Below are 24,842 nucleotides of genomic sequence, written 5' to 3'. Positions count from 1 at the left end.
TCCCCGTCAGGCAGTCATTGGTGGTAGCCAGCCACCATCTAGTTCTTCTGGTCTCAGGCTGGTGGAGTCTCTGGTTCATGTGGTCCTTTAGTCCTTTGGGCTAATATTTTACTTGTGTCTTTGGTTTTCCTCATTTTCCCTTGCTCTGGGTAGCGTGGGACCAATAGGTATACCTTAGGTGGCCACTCGCAGGCTACTCACCAAAGTGGGATGTAAACATTTTCTTTATGAACTGTTATGCCAATTGATCTAGATGTCCCCAGAGACTACGGTCCGCAGGCCCTAGCCCCAGCTACTCAATCCTGCATAGTGTTAGGATGTGTCTAGGAAACTACTATGCTTTTACTTTGGTCCAACTGTGCTGACTTTCCTGTGTTGTTTGTCCTTCCCTTCCTCAAAGTTGATACTTGTCTACTATCTAGTTAGTGATTTTACCTCCCTCTGCCTCCCTACCCTTATAACCATCAAAGAATGCTTCTCTGTGTAGACCATTTCTTGAGTTCTTATACTAGTGGTCTCATACAATATTTGTCCTTTTTGTGACTGACTTATTTCACTCAGCATAACGCCCTCCAGATTCATCCATGTTGTGAGATGTTTCACAGATTCATCGTTGTTCTTTATCATTGCACAGTATTCGTTTGTGTGTAGGTACCTTAGTTTGTTTATCCATTCATCTGTTGATGGGCATTTAGGTTGTTTCCATTTCTTGCTATTAGGAATAGTGCCGCAATTGAACATGGGTGTGCATGTTATCTATGCATGTAACAGCTCTTATTTCTCTAGGGTATATTTCTAGGAGTGGGATTGCTGGATCATATGGTATTTCTATTTCTAGCTTTTTAAGGAAGTGTCGTATCATTTTTCAAAGTGGTTGTACCATTTTACATTCCCATCAGCACTGCATGAGAGTTCCAATCTACCCACAACCTCTCCAACATTTGTTATTTTGTGTTTTTTGGATCAGTGTCGCTTTGATTTGCATTTTTCTAATGGCTAATGATCGTGAGCATTTCCTCATGTGTCTGTTATCTGCCTGAATGTTTTCTTTAGGGAAGTGTCTATTCATATTCTTTGCCCATTTTTTAATTGGATTATTTGTCTTTTTGTTAAGGTGTTGCAGTATCTTGTAGATTGTAGATCAGATCCTTATCAGATATGTTGCAGCCAAAAATTCTTTCCTAGTCTGTACGTTGTCTTTTTACTCTTTTGATGAAGTCTTTTGATGAGCATAAGGGTTTGAATTTTAGGAGCTCCCAGTTATCTAGTTTCTCTTCTGGTGTTCGTGCAGTGTTAGTTATGGTTTGTATACTATTTATGCCATGTATTAGGGCCCCTAGCATTGTCCCTATATTTTCTTCCATGATATTTATCATTTTATATTTAGATCTTTGATCCATTTTGAGTTAGTTTTTGTATAGGGTGTGAGATATGGGTCCTGTTTCATTTTTTTACAGATGGATATCCAGTTATGCCAGGACCATTTGCTTAAGAGACTGTTTTTTCCCCCATTTAACAGACTTTGAGCCTTTGTGAAATATCAGCTGCTCACAGATGGATGGCTTTATGTCTGGGTTCTCAATTCTGTCCACTGTTCTATTTGTCTGTTTCTGTACCAGTACCAGGTTGTTGTGACTACTATGGCTACATGATAGGTTCTAAAATCAGGTAGTGTGAGGTCTCCTACTTTGTTCTTCTTCAGTAATGCTTTACTTACCGGAGGCCTCTCTCCTTTCCATATGAAGTTGGTGATCTGTTTCTCCATCTTGTTAAAAAATGCTGTTGGAATTTGGATCAAGATTGCTTTGTATCTGTAGATTGCTTTGGGTAGAATTAACATTTTCACAATGTTGAGTCTTCCTATACATGACCATGGTATGTTTTTCCAATTATGTAGCTCTCTTTTGTTCACCTGCAGTAGAGTTTTGTAGTTTCTTTGTATAAGTCTTTTACATCCCTGGTTAGATTTATTCCTAAGTATGTTATCTTCTTGGGGGCTATTTCAATAGTATTGATTTGGTGATCTCCTTTTCAAAGTTCTCTTTGTTGGTGTAGAGGAATCCTACTAATTTTCTATGTTAATTTGGTATTCTTCTACTTTGCTGAAATCTTCTATTAGTTCCAGTAGCTTTCTTGTGGATTTTTTGGGGTTTACTGTATATAAGATCGTATCATCTGAGAATAGGGATAATTTACCTCTTCCTTACCAATCTGATTGCTCTGTATTTCTTTTTCTTGCCTTATTCCTCTAGCTAGGACCTTCAGCACTATGTTAATTAAGAATAGTAATAAAGTGCATCCTTGCCTGGTTCCCGTTCTCAAGGGGAATACTTTCAGACTCCATTTAGAATGATGTTAGCTGTTGGCTTTCTATAAATGTCCTTTGCTATGTTGAGGAATTTCCCTTCTATTCCTATTTTCCTGAGAGTTATCAGGGATGGGTGTTGGACTTTGTCAAATGCCTTTTATGCATCAATTGATCAGATCATGTGGTTGTTTTATTTATGTGGTGGACTGTCAGTTTGGCCAATGGTTTGTCAATCTTGTTGATCTTTTCAAAGAAATAACTTTTGGTCTTCTTGATTCTTTCAATTGTTTTTCTATTCTCTATTTCATTTACTTCTTCTCTAATCTTTATCATTTCTTTTCTTCTGGTGCCTGAGGGTTTCTTTTGCTGCTATTTGTTCCAGATGTAGGGTTAATGTACTGACTTTTGGACCTTTCTTCTTTTTTGATGTGTGTGTTTACTGCTATAAACTGACCTCTAAGAACAGTTATTGCCGTGTCCCAAAGATTTTGGTAAGATGTGTTTTCATTCTCATTTGATTCTATGAATTTCTTTATTCTATCTTTCATTTCTTCTATAAGCCAGTAGTTTTCAAGCAAAGTGTTCAGTTTCCGTGTATTTGATTTTTTTTCCCCTTGCAGTTTCTGTTATTGATTTCTACTTCTATGGCATTATGATCAGAGAAGATGTTTTGCATTATTTCAATGTTTTGGATTCTGTTAACACTTGCTTTGTGGCCTAAAATGTGGTCTATTCTGGAGAATGTTCCATGTGCATTAGAAAAGAATGTACATTTTTCTACTGTTGAGTGGAATATTCTATATGTCTACGAGGTCAAGTTGGTTGATTATGGCATTTAGATCTTCCATATCTTTATTGAGTTTCTTTCTAAATATTCTATCCTTCACCAAAAGTGGTGTGCTGAAGTCTCCTACTATTATTGTGGAACTATTTCTCTTTTCAATGCTGTTAAGAGGTTATCTATTTTGGAGCCTTGTTATTGGGTGCATATATATTTATTATGGTTATGTCCTCCTGGCATACTAACCCTTTAATCATTATGTAGTGTCCTCCTTTATCCTTTATGATGATTTTGCTTTAAAGTTGATTTTGTCAGAGATTAATACTGCCACTCCTGCTTTTTGGTTGTTTGCTTGATAAATTTTTTTTTCCATCCTTTGAGTTTTAGTTTATGTCTTTGTGTTTAAGGTGTGTCTCTTGTCAACAGCATATAGTCGGATTGTGTTTTTTTAGTCCATTCTGCCAGTGTCTCTTTACTGGTGCATTTAGGCCATTTACATTTGGTGTAATTATTGATAGGTATGAGTTTACTGCTGTCATTTTGATTTTTTTTTTTTTTGTGGTGTTGACAGTTTCTTTGTTCTGCTTAACTTTCTATGCCAAGTTCTTTTTATGTATTTTCATCTCTTTCATTATTGTTAATTTTATGTTTGCTCAGTGTGTATGTTTTTCTTCTTTTTTATTTTGATGAGTAGGTTTGCTAGCTTTATTTGTGGTTACCTAGAAATTTACCTTTATTTTTCTAAGTTTAAACCAGTCTTTTATTTCTTGATATCGCCTTAACTTCCTCTCCACATAGAAGTTCTATGACTACAGCTTTTTCCCTCTTTTTTGTTTTGATGTTGTCATTGTTTACGTATTGATGTCTCTGGTTCTCTATTTTCAGTCTTTTAGCTTTGATTTGTTTTTGTGAATTCCATACCTTGGTTGATAACTGGTGTCCTAGTCTTGGACTGCTATCTGATATTGTTGGTTCTCTAACTGGAAGACTCCCTTTAATATTTCTTGTAATTTTGGTCTCATTTTTACAAATTCCCTTTATTTCTGTTTATCTGAAAATGACCTAATTTTGCCATCGTATTTGAGAGACAATTTTGCTGGATATATAATTCTTGGCTGGCAATTTTCTTCCTTGAAGGCTTTATATATATCATCCCATTGCCTTCTTGCTTGCGTGGTTTCTGCTGAGCTGGATGCATTAGCTACTTTGGTTGTTGGCACCTTTGAAGTGCCCACATCTTGTCTTCAGGTGGCCAGAGCAGCTACTAGGTGTGGGAGCCCAAGAGTCTGTTCATTGTTGCTGCAGGGGCACTGTTATTCAGAGCACAGGCATCTGGGTCGTCGGTCACCGAGTGTGTGTGCAGACTCTTACCTAAAGTCCTAGGCGGGCAGGGTTGCATGGGGGTGTTTGGATCAGACACAGGTCTCTGGTTGCATTGGGCGGGGGGGTGATGTGCAGGGCAAGTCAGGAGGCTGACAGCTGCCTCTTGGTGCCTGGATGGAGAGCACGTCCCTGTTCCCTAGAGCGCATAGTGTGGGGGGTAGTCCAGCTGTCCTCAGGCATCCGGTGCCATTGGCTGGGGAACTGGGAGGCACCGCCAATTCTCAGACCCCTGTCGTGGCTGCTAGATAGATTGGGGTGGTACCATTGACCCTTAGGCCCCCAATGTGGGTGGGTGAGACCCCTTTTTAGGGGGTGGGGTGGTGTCAAATGCCACTAATCTGCACCTCCCCCTTGGCCATTGCAGGTAAAAACGGGCTTCAGGTGTATGCCCTAATGTTTTATGCTAACAAGGGCATGCAGTGTTCAATCAGCCCCCAAGGGACTGGGTGAGGGGTGAAGGGCACTGCAAGTCTGTGGCCCCACATGCCAGTAGCTGGGCAAGGGGCAGGTCCTCCCAACCAGCTCTCCGTTCCTGCTTAGGTGGCATGGCATTGTTGAATGCTGTGGGACTGGTGTCAGAGCAGGGTGGGGGATGGGTGAGGGGACAGGTAATTTTGCCAGAGTGCATGTCATATGTTGATAGCTTGCAGTTAACTTTCACAGGTCTGATGTCACTCCTGCTTGGTTCTGGAGGTGCCTGCAGATTCGCTGCTGCTTGGCTGCACCAGAAGGGGTGGGCCTCGGCCTGGGGTGCTGCTGCTTGCCTCAGCCTGTTTGCACTGTGCACTCAGCTAACAGGGCGCCGGTGCTGCCGTGATCGGTAGTTCTTCATTTCTGCTGCTTTTGAATTGTCTCTCCTTCCACCTGCCGCTCAGTCTGATTCTTCAGCTTTGTCTTTGATGATTAGGGTTCCTAGATTGTCTATATATTCAACTGACTTGCTTTCTCGGGTCTTTACTGTAAAAGGGACGACAGGAAGTGTCTGACTATTCCGCCATCTTGGCCTCACCTCACTGATTGTTTTTTGTGCATCTTACTTCTTCGTTGTCTCATTATTTCCTTATTTCGGTAATTTTTTGTGCTTAGCTGCTTTTTTGTGTTCAGCCTTTTTGACTTCTTCCTTCTTCCCTTCTGTGTATCTTCTCTTAAGTATTTTTTTGGTGGTTACCACAAATATTGCATTGAACAATTTACAATTGCAGCAACTTATTTCTGCTTGCTGTCAACATTTAAAATACAAACAAGTGATGTACAACATTAACATACTAAAATTCTATTCCTGTTTTGATCTTCCCTCCCCTTTCTGTTATATCCTTGTAGATCCTATATCTGAGAGTTTCAATCTGTATTCATTTCTTATGAACTTCATATTGTATTGCTTGTGGAACTTAAGTACTGAGTCTACTCCCTGAAGATACTGTATAGTTGGTCTTTGTATTTGCCCATGTTGTTACCTTTTTTGGAGATTTCTCTGTATGAGTTGGAATCGATTCGACAATAACAGCTTTTGTTTGTTTGTTTTGGTTTTCACATGTGCAGATTCAAATATTTGCCTCGTATTCTTTCCTCTCCACCTGAAGAACTTCCTTAAGTAATACTTGCAGAGCAGGTCTTACAACAAATTCCCAGAGCTTCTGTTTATTTGGGCGTGTCTTGATTTCCCCCATATTTCTGAATAATTTTGCTGGGTAAAGAATTTTTGGTTGACCATTGTTTTCCTTCAACATTTTATATATGTCACTCCATTACCTTCTGGCCTCCAGAGTTTCTGAGGAGAAATCCACACCAGTTCTTAAGAACAACCTTTGATATATTGTGCTTTTCTCTTGATTTCAGAACTCTCTCCTTAACTTTGATTTTTAAGAATTTTATTATAATGTATCACGGTGTATCCCTCTTTATATGCATTCTGCTTGGGGTTCTTCTGGCTTCCTGGATTTGCAAGCTCAATTCCTTATTTAGGTCTGGGAAATTCTGTGATTGTCTCTTGGAAAATTCTTTTTGTCTTTTTTACTGTCCTGTTGTTCAGGAATTCCAAAAATCCTAATGTATTTCTTAATTGAATCCCACAATTCCAAGTGACTTTGTTCATTTTCCTGATCTTTTCTCTTGTTTCTCTGGAAACTTGATAAGTACTGATATCTTATCTTCTAGTTCACTTATTCTATCTTCTACCTGTTCAAATTTATTGTTGAATGTTTCTCTTGCATTTTCTAATTCTATTATTTTACTTCTTCAATTACACTATTTCTCTATTTTGTTTAATGTTTTAAATCTCCTTTGAGTTGATCAATTAACTAGAACCAGAACTGCTTTCTTCCAGTGCTTACTTTGTGGCCTCAAATATAAACTAAAGGCCAGAAACAGGTCTTCAACAAACAAGAACATCCTCAGAGCCTCAGGGGAACTGCCGATACTGTAGGGAACAGACTCATGGATAAAGACTCTCAGCAGACACTGACATCACTGCTGTAAGCAGATACCCTGGGAGGGGGGTGGATTAAGCTTTCCAGCACTCAAGATCAAAACCAGTTAATTGAGAGCAGAATGAATTTATGAGGTAAGTCTAATTGTGGTTATTTGTTTAGGAATATTATTGGTAGTATTTTAATTTCCTATTTTCTGGTTGTGGTGTGATTAATTACTTTTGTGTGTGGCCTTTCTAGCCATGCTCTTGTAACTCCCACCCAGGTGATTGTTTGATAGGGTAACTGTGACCTACCAAGGGGACTGGATAGATTTGCCTTAAAAGAGCGCCAATTCCAGAGCAGAGAGGGAGAGACCACCACCATCACAGAAGGAGAGACCCACAGGATAAGGCACAGTGGGCTTCCCAGCCCACGGGGCAAGAAAGCTAAGTGCCTTTGGCAGAGACTCAGGGCCAGGGAGAAGTCTGTGCCTGATCCATGAATCTGTGACTTGCCAGCCTCTACAACCACCTGAGCCATCTCCTTTATATGGTTCGTGAGTTCTATGAGACATTGCAGCAAATTAGGGCACCCTAATTTCTCGGTTCTGAGGGACAGTACTGAGGCAAGAGAGAGTAGTTGATGTTAGAGATGATGGAGTGGTACAGCAGCTTGGAAAAGTTAAACATTTGGGACATCTTTAACTTCCACCTCATAGGAACCAGCTTTGTGCTGATCCGTATAAAAGTAATTATTCATTTACTGGTAAAGCATATGAACAAGCCCTTTAACTTTCTTCTGATTCTCTAACCCTCAGTGTAATAGACTGTGCCTGTGCAAACTGAAATGAAATACTCTTTGAATGGTATCTGGAGAACAAAGGAGAAAAAGCAGCTTACAGACAGAATAACATTTCCAAGAAGCTGAGGCATGAGAAGACACTGTACAATTAAGAGACTGCAAAACAACTTGATGAGGCTGGAGCTTAGATTTCATGTGAAAATATCAAAAGCAACACCGTCAGCACCACCTGGGAACAGGTGAGAAATGCACACTCTCAGTCCTCACCTCAAACCTATGGAATCAGAAACTCTGGGAAGGGACCCAGCCATGTGTCAGAAAAAGCCCTCCAGGGATTCTGATGCTAGAGTCTGAGAATCTTTGGGCTAAGGAGATAGGATATAACTCTTTGAGCTCCTCACTGCTAGGAGAGTAAAAAGTCCTGACTACTTTCCTAAACATTCACGCCCTCTACAGCAGTGGTTTATAATTTTGGTGGATAAAGCGGCCTGAGGGAGTGTCCATGGCGTCAACAGTGTACCCTCCCAGGGATCAGATGCAGGGAGGCACTCTGAGGAGTACATCCCTCTTCAGTCTGGTGCAAGCCACTTCTAGGCTCACCCTTCCCTGCCCCCACCCACCCACACATCCACCACTGCCAGCTTTTGATTCTGGCAATCTGCTACCAGGAAGCTGTGCCCTCACCTTCCTCTGACACCAGGCGGCCCAGGCCAGGTCTCCCACTTTAACTGCTGCACACAGCATGGGAAACGCTCCTCCCTCTCAGTTCCTTCAGCGCTCAGCGGGTATAACATCATTTAGTATTTGTTATACTGTTATTTACCCTTGAATGAGAATATCTTTTTTGAGTCATGACTCATCTAATGTATTTTTCACAACCTCCAAAGAAAAACTATGCAACTAGCAAGAAAGTTGTTAATCAGCACAGAATATAATGGACCATTACAGTCCAAAATAAAAAATCAAATTCCCTTCTCTGACTTTTAAAATTGTACATAATACCTAAGGAAAAAACTGGAAACATTCACCATGCTCATGTATAATAATAAGTCAGAGAAAGCCAAAAATAGTCAACTCTGACTTCAACAAATTACATTCGTAATGTAAAGGAAATAAAAATGTAAGTTTTTCAAGAGACCTGGCTTCAATTCGTAACTCTGCCTCTTGTTATGTATATGAACTGTATATGTATATGAACTATAGCCTCCATCTCTTGGTAGAGTTGTTCAAGATTAAAGGAAATAGTGAGAAAGTAATCTCAAGCAAAGATAAAGCACATCAGCAAAGTACTGATTAATATTATCTCTAATATCTGCACAGACTGAAATACTTTACAATACGTAAAACAGCTCACAATATTTGATTTTTTCAAAGCCAGCTCTAGACAAATAGAAAGTATAGTATACCTTTTAGTAGTCTCCTAATCTTCCTTTCTTTAAATCCGATTCCCACTTCTACTGTTCCTCAAAATAATAAAAATATTAACACTCTAAATAAGGTGTTAATAAGAACCTTAACTTAAAAGAGTAAATGACTGCAGTCCAGCCTAGTCCAGAGCTTGTCTCTTCATGGTGTATGACCCCAAAAGGAAACACAAAAGGTTATTACATGGGAGGTACCTCATCCATATGCCCAGAAAATTATAAACATGACTGCAAAAGAAAGTAAGGTAAGTTTATCCCAGGGGAAAGTGCAAATTCATAGAAGCTAGTACTTCTTAGAAACAAACTATGAAGGAATCAATGCTTAACAACATTAAAAACCACCCCCGCAAGGGTGGTCATATGTGGAAGAAAGTAATCAATTTGTTGGGGAAAATACATACAACAAAGACAACTGTACACTTAAGGAACTTCTACTCTAATCTTCCTCTTACTTATTCAATCATTCAACATTTAATGAAATCATCGAAGAAATACAGGTAGTGAAAAAAATACTGCAGAATAACGTATATACTACACTACCTTTCGTGTAAAATATAAGAAAAGATACACACATACCCGCGTGAGCACACACAGGAAGGATAAATCAAAAATGAATAGCAATACTTACCTATGGGAAGATATATTTTCCTCACAATTACCTACAATACAACTAACATATAATATACATAGTCTTAAAAACCAAATTTGATATGTAAAAACATATCTGTGAATAAAGTATTTTTTAACAATAAAAACCACACATCACATCACACTAAAAATGGAAATTTTTACTGAGTGCCCAAAAATGCCCCCTCTCAATACTCATTCAGATAAACGCATTGTAACCACATGACCATTAAAAGAACAGAGAACAAAAAATAACCATCAAATGTAATAAAAAAAAATATCCTTTGGCTCTTTCCATGTAATTAGTTTTCTCAGAACATATTTTAGAACTAGTATTCCATGAAAAACTTTGTGAAATTCTTTTAAATCATTAACAAAATATTGGAGGGCTGGGAAGACATGGTAAAAACAAACTTCTAAAAATATACAGAATGAACTACTGATACACACACACACAAAAGAATGAAACTCAAAAACATTACGCAGAATGAAAGACGAAAAAGAAACGGCAAAAGAGTACATATGACTGCATGATTCCATTTACATGAAGTTCAAGGACAGGCAAAATTAATCAAAGATGTAAAAAGATCAGATCAGTGGCTGCCTCCGGGCAGTGGGATTAGGGATTGACTAGGAAGGGGCACGAGGGAATTTTCTGAGTAATGTTGATAGACACTTAGGCTACACAAATGGAATGGTAAACTTAAAAATACATGCGTTTCATTACTCAAAAATTTTACCTCAAAGACAAAAAACTAAACTGAACTCAAGTTAACGATGTACATGAAGAGGTTAAGGGAAACAGAACGCAATGAAAGATGGACACTGGATGAAGAGTGGGGGACGTCTTGATAAACAAGTGTTCTGAACACTGGCACTGGCAGCTGGAGGAGGGTATGGGCTGCTCACTGTGTAAACCTCTCAGGTACTCTGTGTGCTTGGAAATTTTCACAATAAAACATCAGAAAAAAATAGAGATAACTTTGCTGGAAGTTGTAACTGAAAAAACATATTAATGACATATAAAGTCATTCTTTATATTCTTTAATGTTTCTCCCTCTTTTTCCAACGTATTTTCAAGAGGACACTTCCCAATTCATTCTACAAAGAGAAAAGAAACAACTTTCTAAAGTAGTATTTTTCCACCTTGATGACTTGTAAATAGTGGGCCTAGCAAATATCACCAGTGGGTCTCAACCAGAGCTTTTAAAAATATAAAGGCTCAGGAATATACCCCCAACATTCAAATTCATCAGGTTCAGGGTGGGAACAGCCATCCTTTTTTTTTTTTTTAAGTCTCAATGGTGACTATGACACACAAAATCAAGAATAACTGAATGTGAGTCTTGTTGAATTTTCATAACTACCATATTTTTACACAAATAACACGCCCCTTCTATGTCTGTTTGCCAACCAGCCCTCCCCCGTGAAGTATTTCTGTAAGAGCACTATGCCAATTTTATTTTTTACACCAATACGTTAAAAAAAAAAAAAATCAGCATAACGGCGCTTATGAAAATACCTCTTGGGGGGAGGGCGCAGTTGTCAAATAAACGTACAGAGTGTGCATAATTTGCATAAAAATATGGTACATGCCTAACACGCTGTGATGAAACGAGTTTATGTGGCCTTTTGCCTTGATTCTCTGGAAAAACAGCTTGAAAGACTTCCACTAAGGCCTGAGAAGTTTTACCTTTGCTCTAGTTTTCTACCCTAGATTTTCTTACTTTTGTCCGGGTTGATTGACATTTCCTGGGTAAGCTGAAAACAACTTGATGGTTTGATACTTTTTGTCTAGCCATGGGCTGCAGTCTGCCCCATGATTGGTCTATTTTATGCACCTTGCTGGGACTGGTCCGTTTACTATGCAAATTGAGTGACCTGCAGTCCACCGAGGGGATTGGTCAGTTCATGGTCCTCCTGAGAGGACCATGTCTTGCAAATGACAAGGAGTCTGCTTATACAAGCAGCCAACCTCACAAAAGGTTTTTTAGAGGTAAGACAAAGCAGAGAGAGAGGAGGGTAAGGTACCTCCTGAAAGGGCTGTAACATGGGTCACGGGCTCTAACACTGAAGACCGCGAGGAGCCCAGAAAGGACCCTGCAGCAGAGCCATTGGCAACGGGCGCAGAAGGGGCCCTGTGGCAGAGTTGGCAACAAGCGGCCTGGAAGGGACCATGTGGCAGAGTCAGTGGTGACAGGCCCAGAAGGGACCTTGTGGCAGAGTCAGCAGTGATGGCAGAAAGCTGCCGTTAGGAAAGCAGCTAGGAGAGCTAAGCAAGCTGCTACACTGGCTATGAGCTGGGCCAGTTAGTAGTGGAGAGTCCAAAAACATTGTTGGGGATGAGCTGGCTTGCCTTTGGCAGTGGTAGATGCTCTGGCTGTGCTGAGAGCTGTAACGCTAAAACCGAGACGGGGGCAGGCCTGAGGGCCAAAAGAAGGCCTGTCCTGAGGGGGCTGTGGGGGGGCATGCAGTGTCAAGAGGAAGGCCTGCCTGCTTGCATGGCCAAGAGGAGCTGAGAGAGCTGTCCTTTACTGAAGAAAGGAGAGATATGTTCTCCACTTTGGAAGAACCTTCCAGACTTTGCCTCTGTGCTTCCTGATCCTGACCTCGAGTTGTTCCTGTTACTTCCAAGTTGATCATGATCCTAAGTTGTAGCCTGTTACTTCTCTAATATCATGGATCAACTTGGCTAGTCCATGATTCCCAGTATTTAGTGTGACTGTCCATCATTTTGTCATCTCATGTGATTTTCCTAGGTGTTGTAAATCCTACCTCTATGATGTTAATCAGGTGGGATTAGTGGCAGTTATGGTAATGAGCCAGGACTCAATCTACAAGGTTGTGTCTTAAGTCAATCTCCTTTGAGATATAAAAGAGAGAAGCAAGAAGAGATATGGGGGCCTCCTACCACCAAGAATGAAGAACCAAGAAGAGAGCCTGTCCTTTGGACCCAAAGTCCACCCTCTGAGACGCATCTAAGACAAGGGAAAATTGATGACAAGGACCTTTCCCCAAAGCCAAAAGAGACAGAAAGTCTTCCCCTGGAGCTGGCACCGTGAATTTGGACTTTCAGCCTCCTAAAGTGTGAGAGAATAAACCTGTTTGTTAAAGCCATCTACTTGTGGTATTTCTGTTATAGCAGCACTAGATGACTAAGAACCCTAATAAACAACATAACCATGAGCATGGTCTGTGAGTTCTGTGTGGCCACTGCAACGAATTATCGAACCCAGCAGATAAGTAGAGAGCGCCGTGTAGGCAATGGCTGGTGTCAGAAATGGTGAAAAGGTTGAACAATGGAGGTATGTCTGACCTCCACCTTATAGGAGCTAGCTTTTGCGCCGGTCTTGGTTCTTACCCCTCGGGAAGTTAGATAATTTCTGATACCGCGACATACACACTCACTGATAATTCCTTGTGTAGAGGATAAGAAACAACAAAATAAGGGACCAAGTCAAGTACACAGGCCAAAGCCTTCCAAAAAGTGTTTTATACACTTCCAAAGGAGGAGAAATTTCAGGAATAATTATTTCCACTCCATCTTATTATAATAATCAATATTTATTAGTTAGGCAAGGCAAGACATATTTCAAAACTTCAAAGAAAAACTATTAACTGCAGGTTCTATAAGCTTCAAATGAAATATCAGAAGAAGGACACTAAAATCACAGCACAGTGGTTTTGCAATGAAAATGCCTTCAATTTACATAGAACAATTAAATCCAATCAGTTCATAATATTAATTTTCATTTTAGACAGCAATCACCAAAGTGAAAAACAAAACTTCAAAAAAGTTATACTCAAACATTCCTGTTTCTATAGAACATTCCAAATTTTTTATAAATGCAATTCACAAAGGTCTTTGAAGATGAAAAACACTAGCTAAATGCTCTTACCTTTTCTAGGAAGGAAGTCTCCATTCGGTGTTGACTCTGTTCCAGTATACACAATTTCTCCATCTTTAACCATTTCATTCCACAGACCACAGAGTCCATCTCTTGTGAATGCAAGCTAGCAATAATAAACAAAGTTACAAAATAATCACGTTTGTATTACAATTCTTAGAGAATTATATCTTTAAAAATCTCATTTGTCTTCCTATTTATTCAATCATTCAACATTTAATGAAAATCATCTAAGAAATATAGATAAGTGAAAAGGGCACAGTGCAGAACAGTGCATATACTATGCTAACTTTTGTGTAAGACATAAGAAAACAGATACACATACAAAGGATAAACCAAAAATAAATAGCAATGCTTACCTATGGGGAGACGGAGGAGGAAATGGACAAAAGGCAGTAGAGAAGAATGAAAGCAAGACTTTGAGTATACCTTACAGATTTTTATTTCTAAAATGTATAAATGGCTTTCATCTTCAAAAATTATTTTAAAAATTTTTTAATCTACAACTGGAAACAAGCAAGTTAACCTATGTGTATCAAAGGCGAAAATATTTCAAGAGACTTTTGAACTGCAGATCATTAGTAGGATATACCCTAAGGGAAAAAAAATCTTATTTACTCATTGGTCCTACTGATAATCATAATATTGGTATTATTATTTTAAAACTATTTTATGTATGCTCTATGAGAAAGCAAGTAAGTTTAAGTTAACATTACTAGAAACTAAGGTTTTAAGTATGTAAGTGATAAAATCAAGGAAACTTCTAAAAGTAATTTGAATTGGAAATATCAATATGAACTTTTTATTTTTGAATATATTTGCTTGCTCTGTCTTTGGGAAGTACCTAGAATCAATGACACTCTAATAACAATGTGCATACCTATCATCCAGTTACTGGTTTCTAAGCACCATTTCCCACTAAAGGGAACCAGGACTCTTTGAAAAAAAGGCAGATTCCAAGGCTAGGGCAGACAAGGGAAGCCTGGAATATCTTGTGCTTGCTCAAAAAAAAACTGCTCAAAGACTAATGAGGACTCCTCCTGGTCAAATTTAGAACATTTTTTCCCCCATACAAAAATTTATACATACGTTGTTATGTGACTCTAATTGTTCTCCCCATGTTGTGACAGAACACTCCTCCTTTCCACCCGATTCCCCACATCCACTCAACCAGCTCCTAACCCTCTCTACCTTCCCATCTTACCTCCAGACACAAGCTGCCCATTTAGTCTCTTGTATCTACTTGAGCTAAGAGGCACACTCATCACTAGTATCACTTTATGTCCCACTGTCCAGTCCAATCCCTGTCTGAAGAGTTGGCCTCGGAAACTGTTTTAGTTCTGTGCTGATAAGAGAATCCGGGGGCTATGCTTTCCAGGGTTCCTCCAGTCTCAGTCAGGCCATTAAGTCTGGTCTTCTTACTAGAATTCGAGTTCTGCACCTCACCTTTCTCCTGTTCCATCCGGGACTCTCTGCTGTGTTCCCCATTAGGGCAATCACTGTTGGTAGCCGAGCACCATCTAGTTCTTCTGGTCTCAGGCTGATGAAGTCTCTGATGTATATGGCCTTTTCTGTCTCTTGGGCTAATACTTTCTTTGTGTCTTTGGTGTTCTTCATTCTCCTTTACTCCAAGTGGTTGGGACAAACTGGTGCATCTTAGATGGCCACTTGCGAGCTTTCAAGACCCCAGACGCCACTCACCAAAGTAGGATGCAGAACATTTTCTTAATAAGCTTTGTTATGCCAACTGACCTAGATGTCCCCGGAAAGCACGGTCCCCAGACCCCCACCCTTACTACTCTGTCCCTCAAAGTGTTTGATTGTATTCAGGAAACTTCTTAGCTTTGGTTTAGTCCAGTTGTGCTGACTTCTGCTGTAGTGTGTGTTGTCCTCCCTTCACCTACGATGATTCTTATCTACTATCTAGAACTATCTAGGACACTTTTGAGCATCAAAGTGAATAACAACTATAACCGATTATGAAAGAAACAACAAAAAAAAAAACATCAGCCCATAGTGACAGTCAAAGGAAAAAAATAAGAAAACCCTTGCTTGTCAATATTTGTAAGTCAGAAAAGGCTTCCCAGAGCAAGCAGCCAGCCCAGACTGGAAAGGGGGAACTGTAGACACCAGGAAAAGGTATCTGTTCTGAAAACAGCAGATACAATTGAAGCCTTCCTAATAAACACAAAAGACATTTGAAATTAAAATGGATGCCTCTCTTTGCCCATCTTTTAACAGAAGGCCAGGGTCTTTCTTTGTGCACAAGTCCACTGATTTGTTCCTGTCATCATCTTAGCATAAACCACCCTCCTAAGGCACTCACTAATTTCCAGTTCCAGTTTTTTTTAATGGAGCAAGAATTCAAAGACAATTTGTGCAGCAATTTCAGTATAACTCTTCTAGGATTTTATGACTTTTTCCCCTATCTTTCACAGTTCTCTCCCACCTAATTTGCAAGGAACTTTTCAGCATCTCATTTTCATCCAAAGCATCTATAGTAGGCAAAATTCTAAGATGTCTCCCAAGATTTTGGCCCCCTGGTGTACCCACTCCATATAATCTCCTCTCCCTGTCTGTGTGGGTCCTATGAATATAATAGGTGTCATCTGTGATTAGGTTTTGTTTTATTATATGCTAACAGTGAAGAGATTCTGCATATATGATTAAGATCCCAAATCAGTTGGTCTTTTGTCAACCAAAAGGGACATTATCCTGGGTGAGTCTGACCTAATCAGGTGAATGCCCTTAAAAGGGAGGTGTCGTGGATTAACTGTGTCTCCCCAAAATGTGTGTCAATTTGGCTAAGCCCTGATTTCCAGTATTGTGTGGAGGTCCTCCATTTTATGATCTGTTGTAATTATCCTATGTGTTATAAATCCTAACTTCTATGATGTTAATGAGGCAGGATTAGAGGCAGCTACGTTAATGAGGCAGGACATGATCTACAGAAATAGGTTCTATCTTGAGTCAATCTCTTTTGAGATATAAAAGAGAGAAGCCAGCAAAGAGAGACGGTCATCCTACCACCAAGAAAGACAATAGGGAAGCAGAGCAAGTCTTTGGACCCAGGCTCCCTGCCCTGAGAAGCTCCTAGACCAGGGGAAGATTGATGACAAGGACCTTCGCCCAGAGCTGGCAAAGAGAGAAACCATTCCCCCGGACCTGGCACCCTGAATTTGGACTTCTAGAATCCTAGACTGTGAAAGAATAAATTTCTCTTTGTTAAAGCCATCCACTTGCAGTATTTCTGTTACAGCAGCACTAGATAACTAAGACAGGGGGCTGGGCCATCCAGAAGAGATGCTCCCCTGCAGGCCCTGAAAAAGCAAGCAGCCATGTTATAAACTACCTACATAGAGGAGCAGTCTCTTAACGCTGAGAGCTGCGGTCCTACAACCACAAGGAACTAAATTCTGCCAATGAGGACCCCGTGCTCCAGGTAAGAATGCAGCCTGGCTGATACCTTCACTGCAACCTTGTGAGACCCTAAGCAGAGAAATGAGCTAAGCCGAGGCCAGATTCTTAACCCACAGAAACTGTGAGACAATAAATGCGTGCTGTTTTAAGCTGCTAAATTTGTCATTAGTGACTTCTTACACAGCAAAACTAATACAGCATCCAACTTCGTTCTCATAGAAGCAACAATTTTCTTCAGCACTTAAATTTTATCTGTTCATATCACTAACAAGATAACTGGACTAAACATATGTGGGACCAAAACATGAGTCTTCACTAAAAGTATCAACTGACAGGAGGAGAAGTAAAAACTTTTCTAAAAAATGAGCCATAAGCAGTCATTATTTGAATGAAGGAATGGAAAAGATGGCTTCTCCAGGGTTCAGTGCAATCCCCACTCAGCGAATACAGAAGGCAAACAGCAGCTGGGCCAAAGAGCTCCATAGCTGCATTCTGTGCTACCGAAGTTACATGCTATCCTTAGGCACTCAAGGGAATCCATGATCTTTGTCATGGAGTAATGACTCAGTCTATCAATGTCACAGATGGAGAGAATGGAAGAACTACAAACAGAGTAAGTGAATTAGGAGGCCACTGCCAAGAGTTCAAAAACAAAGGGAGAGAGCCTAAGCTAGGACAGGGAAAAATGATTATATATTTGTGATCCGGTACGACAGATTGGGGGGGGGGGCGGGGGACAAAACAGAAATGAGAGAAAATTAGCTCAGTTTTAATCACTGAGATTTGCACTAACTACCAAACATAAATCTGGAGATCCTCTCTCGCACACACACAAAAGTTGAAAATACAAATACAGGTATTGGCAGAGTATTCAGGACTACAGATTTAAATCTAGACATCATCCATCAGTAAATGGACTGCAGACAATGGAATGGCCTGAAGATGTGAACACCTAAGGAGAGACGGTGGACCAACATCCTCAACCCCAACACCCGGTGGGAGTCTTAGGCTAGGTTCTCTAGAGAAGCAAAACCAGTAAAGTGTACAAATATATACAGAAGGAGATTTATATCAAAAAAACAACTCACACGATTGTAGAGGCTGGAATGTCCCAAGTCTGTGGATTAGGATAGAGACTTCTCCCAATTCACATAGCCACAGGGGCTGGTGAACCCCAGATAGGCAACTTGGATAGCAGGGCTCTTGTTCACAGGCTGTGAATATCGACAAATCCCAAGACTAGCAGGCAAGACCGCAAGGCAACTCCTGATTCATGTAGCTGCAGGGGCTGACGAGCCCAAGATCGGCAGGTCAGGGAGCAGGCTCCACTCACAGATTGTGAAGATCCACGAATCCCAAGATCAGCAGATAAGCTGACAGCTCAAGTCCCGGATGTCAGATGAACAGGAGGCAGCCGCAGGATCCAGAGTGAGCAAAGAGCCAGAAAGTCTGCTTATATTCGGATGCAAGCTACACCCCCAAGGAAACTCCCTTTCAACTGAATGGCTACTCACAGCAGATTCAATCATGGGAGTGATCACATATAAACACCGAGAATCATGACCCAGCCAAGTTGACACATAATCTTAACCATCACAGTCCACCCCTTGTCAACTTGGCACCTATATACATCTCCTTAAACCATACACAATCTCTGAATAAAGACAATTACAAAGTCATACTTGCGCTTAACATGCTACAACACACATACAATTGGAAACGCACTAGCCCCGTTTACATCTTATATTTTATAAGTGAAGGAAACAAAAATATCTGAAGCACACATACGAAGCAAAAATACTCATAACAATTACATTTCCTGTTTCTGAAACTGCTCACGTGGCCATAACTGGTATTCAGAATTACCTTCTTCCACCACCCATTCCGTATTCCCTTTGCCCTCAGCAAGCACCTCAGCTGGTCAAGATTCTTTGTCCGGTGGGGTGACACAAATCTTCATTCCTAAAGCGTCTGGGTCATTAGTACTCATGTCAGAATTGGGTTGCTGTAGTTTTCCGCTGACTTTAATCACAAGGCACGGTAGTGCTAAAGAGACACTCTAAGGGATCTCCTGCATTCCAGACATACTCTTCTTTACCTCCACTATGTAATATCAATCCGATTTCCTCTTGGTAATCAGGATCAATCACACCAGCCAGTATGATAACTCCCTTCCTTGCCGGTTGATCCAGAGGCATAAGGAGCCCAAAGTGGCCAAGTGGCAGTCTTAGCTTCCAATTCAGTGGAATCAGCAATGTCTCTCCAGGTGGGAGCATTCCTCCCTTTGGAACTAAGACCTCTAGACTTGCAGAGGATAAGATCGCGGGGACAGGAATCTTGGGTCCAAAGGACACGCTCTGCTCCCAGCACTGCTTTCTTGGTGGTATGCGGTCCCTAATTTTCTGCTTGCCTCCCTTTCCTCTTACCTCTTGTAAGATTAAAGGTGGTGCAGGCCACACCCTAGGAAAACTCCTACCTTGGATCAGGGATGTGATCTTAGTAAGGGCATTATATAATCCCTCCAATCGTCTTTAACATAAAATTACAATCACAAAATGCAGGACAACCACACAATACTGGGAATCATGACCCAGTCAAACTGATACACACATTTTTGGGGGAACACAACTCATTCCATGACACTGTGTTACCCAGGAGTTGATAAACACTCTCTACGGCTGGGGTTCAAGAAACAGTACTTTTGAAAGTACCTCAGAGGCACCCAAGGTTGAGAAACACTGGTGTTAGAGCTATTTAAAAGAGAAAAAGGGCCAAACAATGAAACATTTAAAGAATAGACCAAGGAAAAAGACCAGTTTAAAATGAATATAAGAACTATTACAATTTTAGGGTCACAGCCTCATGGGACAACTCAGTCAAATGGCATAATACGCTTCATAAAGTTTATGTTCTACATTCTACTCTGGTGAGTAGCGTCTGGGGTCTTAAAAGTGTGCCAGTGGCCATCTAAGATACAACTGTTGGTGCCTACACATCTGGAGCAAAAGAGAAGCAAGGAAACCCAAGATTTAGAGACGGAACCAACCTACAGGACTGTCTACATGAACCACACCATCCTCTACTCTGAGACCAGAAGAATTAGACAGTACCCAACTACCACTACCATATGTTCTGATCAAGACCACAACAGATGGATCCTGATATAAACAGATAAAAACGTGGAACAGAATTTCAAATTTCGAAAAAATCCAGACTTACTGGACTCACTGTGACAGATGGAATCCCCAAGACTACTGCCCTGAGATACTGTTTAAGCCTTGAACCGAAACTATCCCCTCAAGTCACATTTCAGCTAAACAGCAGGTGAGCCCATAAAGAAATGAATATCACCACTGAGTACTGCCTTTTTCTAAAAAATCATCCATATGACACCTAATGGTCAACAAATACTGTAAAGCATACATTGGGCAGGGGGAGTAAGACTAAGGTAATAAGAACACAACAACTACAAAAGAAATAATAAGAATCCTGATATATTGTAAAGAATGCAACCAATCTCAACGAACAATATTAGCAGAAACTGTTGAATAGAAATCTATTTTGCTGTGTACAATTACACCAAAAATATAACAAAATAGTACTTTTTAAAAAAATCATTACAAGGCGGGGCCAAGACAGCGGAGTAGTCAAAGACGCTTCCGGTGGACCCTCTTACAACAAAGACCCAAAAACACAAATGAATCAATTACATATGACAATCTAGGCACCCTGAACATCTGTCATGGTTTGAATTATGTCCCCCAAAAAATGTGTGTATCAATTTGGCTAGGCCATGATTCCTGGTACTGTGTGATTTTCCTGTATGTTGTGTACCTGCCTCTATGACGTTAATGAGGGAGGATGGGTGGCAGTTGTGTTGGTAATGCAGGACCTGATCTACAGGATTGGATTGTGTCCTGAGGCAATCTCTTGAGATATAAAAGACAGAAGTGAGCAGTGAGACAGGGGACCTAATACCATCAAGAAAGCAGTGCCAGGAGCAGAGCGTGTCTTTTGGACCAGGGTCCCTGCGCCGAGAAGCTCCTAGTCTGGGGCAACACTTATGAGAAGGCCGAGGGAGCGAAAGCCTTCCCCTGGAGCTGACACCCTGAATTGGGACTTTTAGCCTACTTTACTGTAAGGAAATAAACTTCTCTTTGTTAAAACCATCCACTTGTGGTATTTCCATTATGGCAGCACTAGATGACTAAGACAACATCAAAGGCAGAGTTGAGGAACCAGACTGAGTGGCAGGGGGAGGCAGACACAGCTTGGAAGCAGCGAGGAGTTGCCAGACCTGACCTGGCGAGAGCCTGAGCCCTTCAGGTCTGATCAGCTAGGGGGTGAGCAGTGAGGCAGGCAAGCAGCGGTACTCGGGAAGTGTGTTTTCCGCATCAAGAGAGACCCAGTGGCAGAGAGTCTACCTGGCCACCCAATCAGTGAGAAGCAGTCCTCGATGGGCGATAGATAAGTAATTACGTACGGCTTACCATGTGGATCAAAAACACCCCCATGAGAGAAAAACCTCTCTCTAATTTACCTCCCTGCTTCCTGCTCTGCACTGAGTCCTGGACTGGCTTCAGCAATTGTCAAGTCCCCTGGGCCGGAAGAAGGATCCGTCACACGCCCTGAGCCATTCTCCTGGCCTTGGAGAATGAACAAATTAACAAACAGGAAAAAATAAACTGCCAGCTCCCCTAAGCCAGGAATCAAGGACAGACAGAACTCCTTTGCCTAGGCCCAGCATAAGGAATCCATGGACTTTGAGTGCCATTCCCCCTGCATAGACTTGCGTGGGCCCATTTCAACACCGTAGGCCCTCATTCCCACAGTACAACAGGGTACATATCTGAAGTCTAACTTCAACTGTTTCAGCTGTGAAGTGGCAGGTTTCAGATATTAGATACTGCTCTCTGCCCATTAAGCAGGTCTTCACCTACCCACATCAGGAGGCTAAGGACTTGTGGCTCCACATACGCCACCCAGCCAGCTGCGATAGGGGCCCAAGAATAAGAGCTGCCCCCCATTCCTTACAGCGAACAGCAATGGGTGCTCATAGTGCAGCTGCAAAACCCACTCACCTACAGGCTCTAGGGAAAAGGGACATACCTTCATCTTGGACGCTCAGGGGTGGCTGTCAGCCCCCTGCCCTGCCCAGAGTGTATCCCCTTGCTGCAGCCAGATGCCTGTGCCTACACCAATCACCCATGCCTGTCTACGACCATAGGTGAGAGACTACACCACACACTTGGTGGCTATCTACTGGGCACCGGAGCTGGGCAGACTCCTGAGTTCACATACCTAGTAACAGATCTAACCAACTGGTGACAGGACATTAGAGATTCAAAGGTGCACATAATCAAACTAGCTCATATGAGCAGACTATTTTGGCATATCAAAACAAAGCAAGAAGCTAGGACACGGTAAGCAAACATAAAATAAATAAACATAATAAATTATTGATGGCTCAGAGACAACAGTCAATATCAACTCACATAAACAGGTAATCCATGATGGCTTTAGCAACCTGCCAAAATAAAGAATCAAGAAATTTTCTAGAGGAGGAAAATTTCTTGGAATTACCAGAGGCAGAATACAAAAGATTAATATACAGAACTCATCAAAAAATCAGAAATTAAGCAAAACACAGAACGAACAATGGAGGAAATTAAGATTAGAGAACAGCATAATGACAAATTTAACAAGCTGCAAGAATCCAGAGAGAGACAGCAATCAGAAATCTAGAAGATTAACTATAAAATTTCAGAATTAGACAAGTCAATAGAAAATCATAGGAGAAGAATTCAGGCAATGAAGTCAGAATTAGTGAGACTGAAACTAAGGCACCTGAAACCAATTTACTTGAGGAAAAATCAGATAAAAGGATTTTAAAAAATGAAGAAATCCTAAGAATTATGTGGGACTCTATCAAGAGGAATAACGTATGAGGGACTGGAGTACCAGAACAGGGGAGGGGGTGTATTAATAGAAAATACAGAGAGAATTGTTGAAGATTTCTTGGCAGAAAACTTCCCTGATATCATGAAAAATGAGAAGATACCTATCACAGATGCTCACTGAACCCCACATAAGTTAGATCCCAAAAGAAAGTCACCAAGACGTATTATAATCAAACTTGCCAAAACCAAAGTTAAAGAGAATTTGAAGAGTGGCTAGGGATAAACGAAAAGTCATCTACAAAAGAGAGTCAATAAGAATACGCTCCGACCACTCAGCAGAAATCATGCAGGCAAGAAGGCAATGGGATGACATATATAAAACCTTGAGTGAAAAAAACTTCCAGCCAAGAATTATATATCCAGCAAAACTGTCTCTCAAATATGATGGCGAAATTAGGGCATTTCCAGATGAACAGAAGTTTAGGGAATTTGTAAAAACCAAACCAAGATTACAAGAAATACTAAAGGGAGTCCTCCAGATAATCAATAACATCAGATAACAACGCAAGACTAGAACACAGAACACAGCAACCAGATATTGACTCAGATAGGGAAGTCGAAAGTACATCAAACCTAAAACATTGAAAATAGGGAAACAGATATCAATATGTAAAAAAAGACAACACTAAAACAAAAAACTGGGAATTAAAAAATGCAGACATAGATTTTTGATATGGAGGGAAAGTCAAGGCGATACAAAGAAATAAAAGACTGGTATAAACTTAGAAATATAGGAGTAAATACTAAGGTAACCACAAAAGAAACTAACAATCCTACACATCAAAATAAAAAACAAGAAAAATATAAAGACTCAGCAAACATAAAATCAACAACAACGAAAAAGATGAACAGAAAATACGTAAAGAAAAACAAAGCACAGAAAATTAAGAGGACCAAAGAAAATGTCAACAACATACAAAAAAAGACATCAAAATGACAGCATGACACTCATACCTATCAACAATTATGCTGAATATAAATGGACTAAATTCACCAATAAAGAGACAAAGAGTAGCACACTGGATTAAAAAAAACACGTTCCATCTATATGCTGCCTACAAGAGATTAGACCTAAAGACACAAACAAACTAAAACTCAAAGGATGCAAAAAAATATATCAAGCACACAACACTCAAAAAACAAGCAAGAGTAGCAATATTAATGTCTAACAAAATAGACTTTAAAGCAAAACCCACCACAAACAGTAAGGAAGGACATTATATAATAATTAAAGAATTAATACACCAGGAGGACATAACTAGAAATAAGTATTTACACACCCAACGACACAGCTCGAAAATACATGAAACAAACTCTAACAACGCTGAAAAGAGAGGCAGACAGCTCCACAATACTAGTAGGAGACTTCAACACGCCACTTTTGGTGATGGACAGAACATCCAGAAAGAACCTCAACAAAGACACGGAAAATCTAAATGCTACAATCAAACAACTTAAATCTCGAAGACATATACCAAACACTCCACCCAACAGCAGCCAAGTATACTTTCTTTTCCAGCGCACATGGAACATTCTCCAGAAGACCACATATTAGGCCATAAAGCAAGCCTTAACAGAATCCAAAGCATCGAAATATTACAAAGCATCTTTTCTGACCATAAAGCCATAAAAGTGAAAATTAACAACACAAAAAGCAAGGAAAAAAATCAAACACACGGAAACTGAACAACACTTTGCTCAAAAACTACTGGGTTATCGAAGAAATTAAGGATGGAATAAACAAATTCATAGAATCAAATGAGAATGAAAACACATCCTACCAGAACCTTTGGGACACAGCAAAAGCAGTGCTCAGAGGTCA

General features: G+C 40.4%; 1 protein-coding gene across 5 annotated transcripts in view; it reads right to left on the bottom strand.

Annotated features, from left to right (window-relative positions):
- Window positions 1–24,842, bottom strand: part of HERC2 (HECT and RLD domain containing E3 ubiquitin protein ligase 2) — a 341,529-nt gene that overhangs the window by 299,267 nt on the left and 17,420 nt on the right. For all 5 annotated transcript variants that reach the window (XM_004372619.2, XM_023727841.1, XM_023727839.1 and 2 more), the window contains exon 3: window positions 13,632–13,746. In XM_004372619.2, coding sequence (XP_004372676.1) covers window positions 13,632–13,746 — 115 coding nt within the window. The remainder of the gene's footprint in view (window positions 1–13,631; window positions 13,747–24,842) is intronic.

Source organism: Trichechus manatus, unplaced genomic scaffold (assembly GCF_000243295.1).
Source record: "Trichechus manatus latirostris isolate Lorelei unplaced genomic scaffold, TriManLat1.0 scaffold00019, whole genome shotgun sequence".
Lineage (NCBI taxonomy): Eukaryota > Metazoa > Chordata > Mammalia > Sirenia > Trichechidae > Trichechus > Trichechus manatus.
Note: the sequence above shows the minus strand (reverse complement) of the source record. Positions and strands in the feature narration are given on the sequence as shown.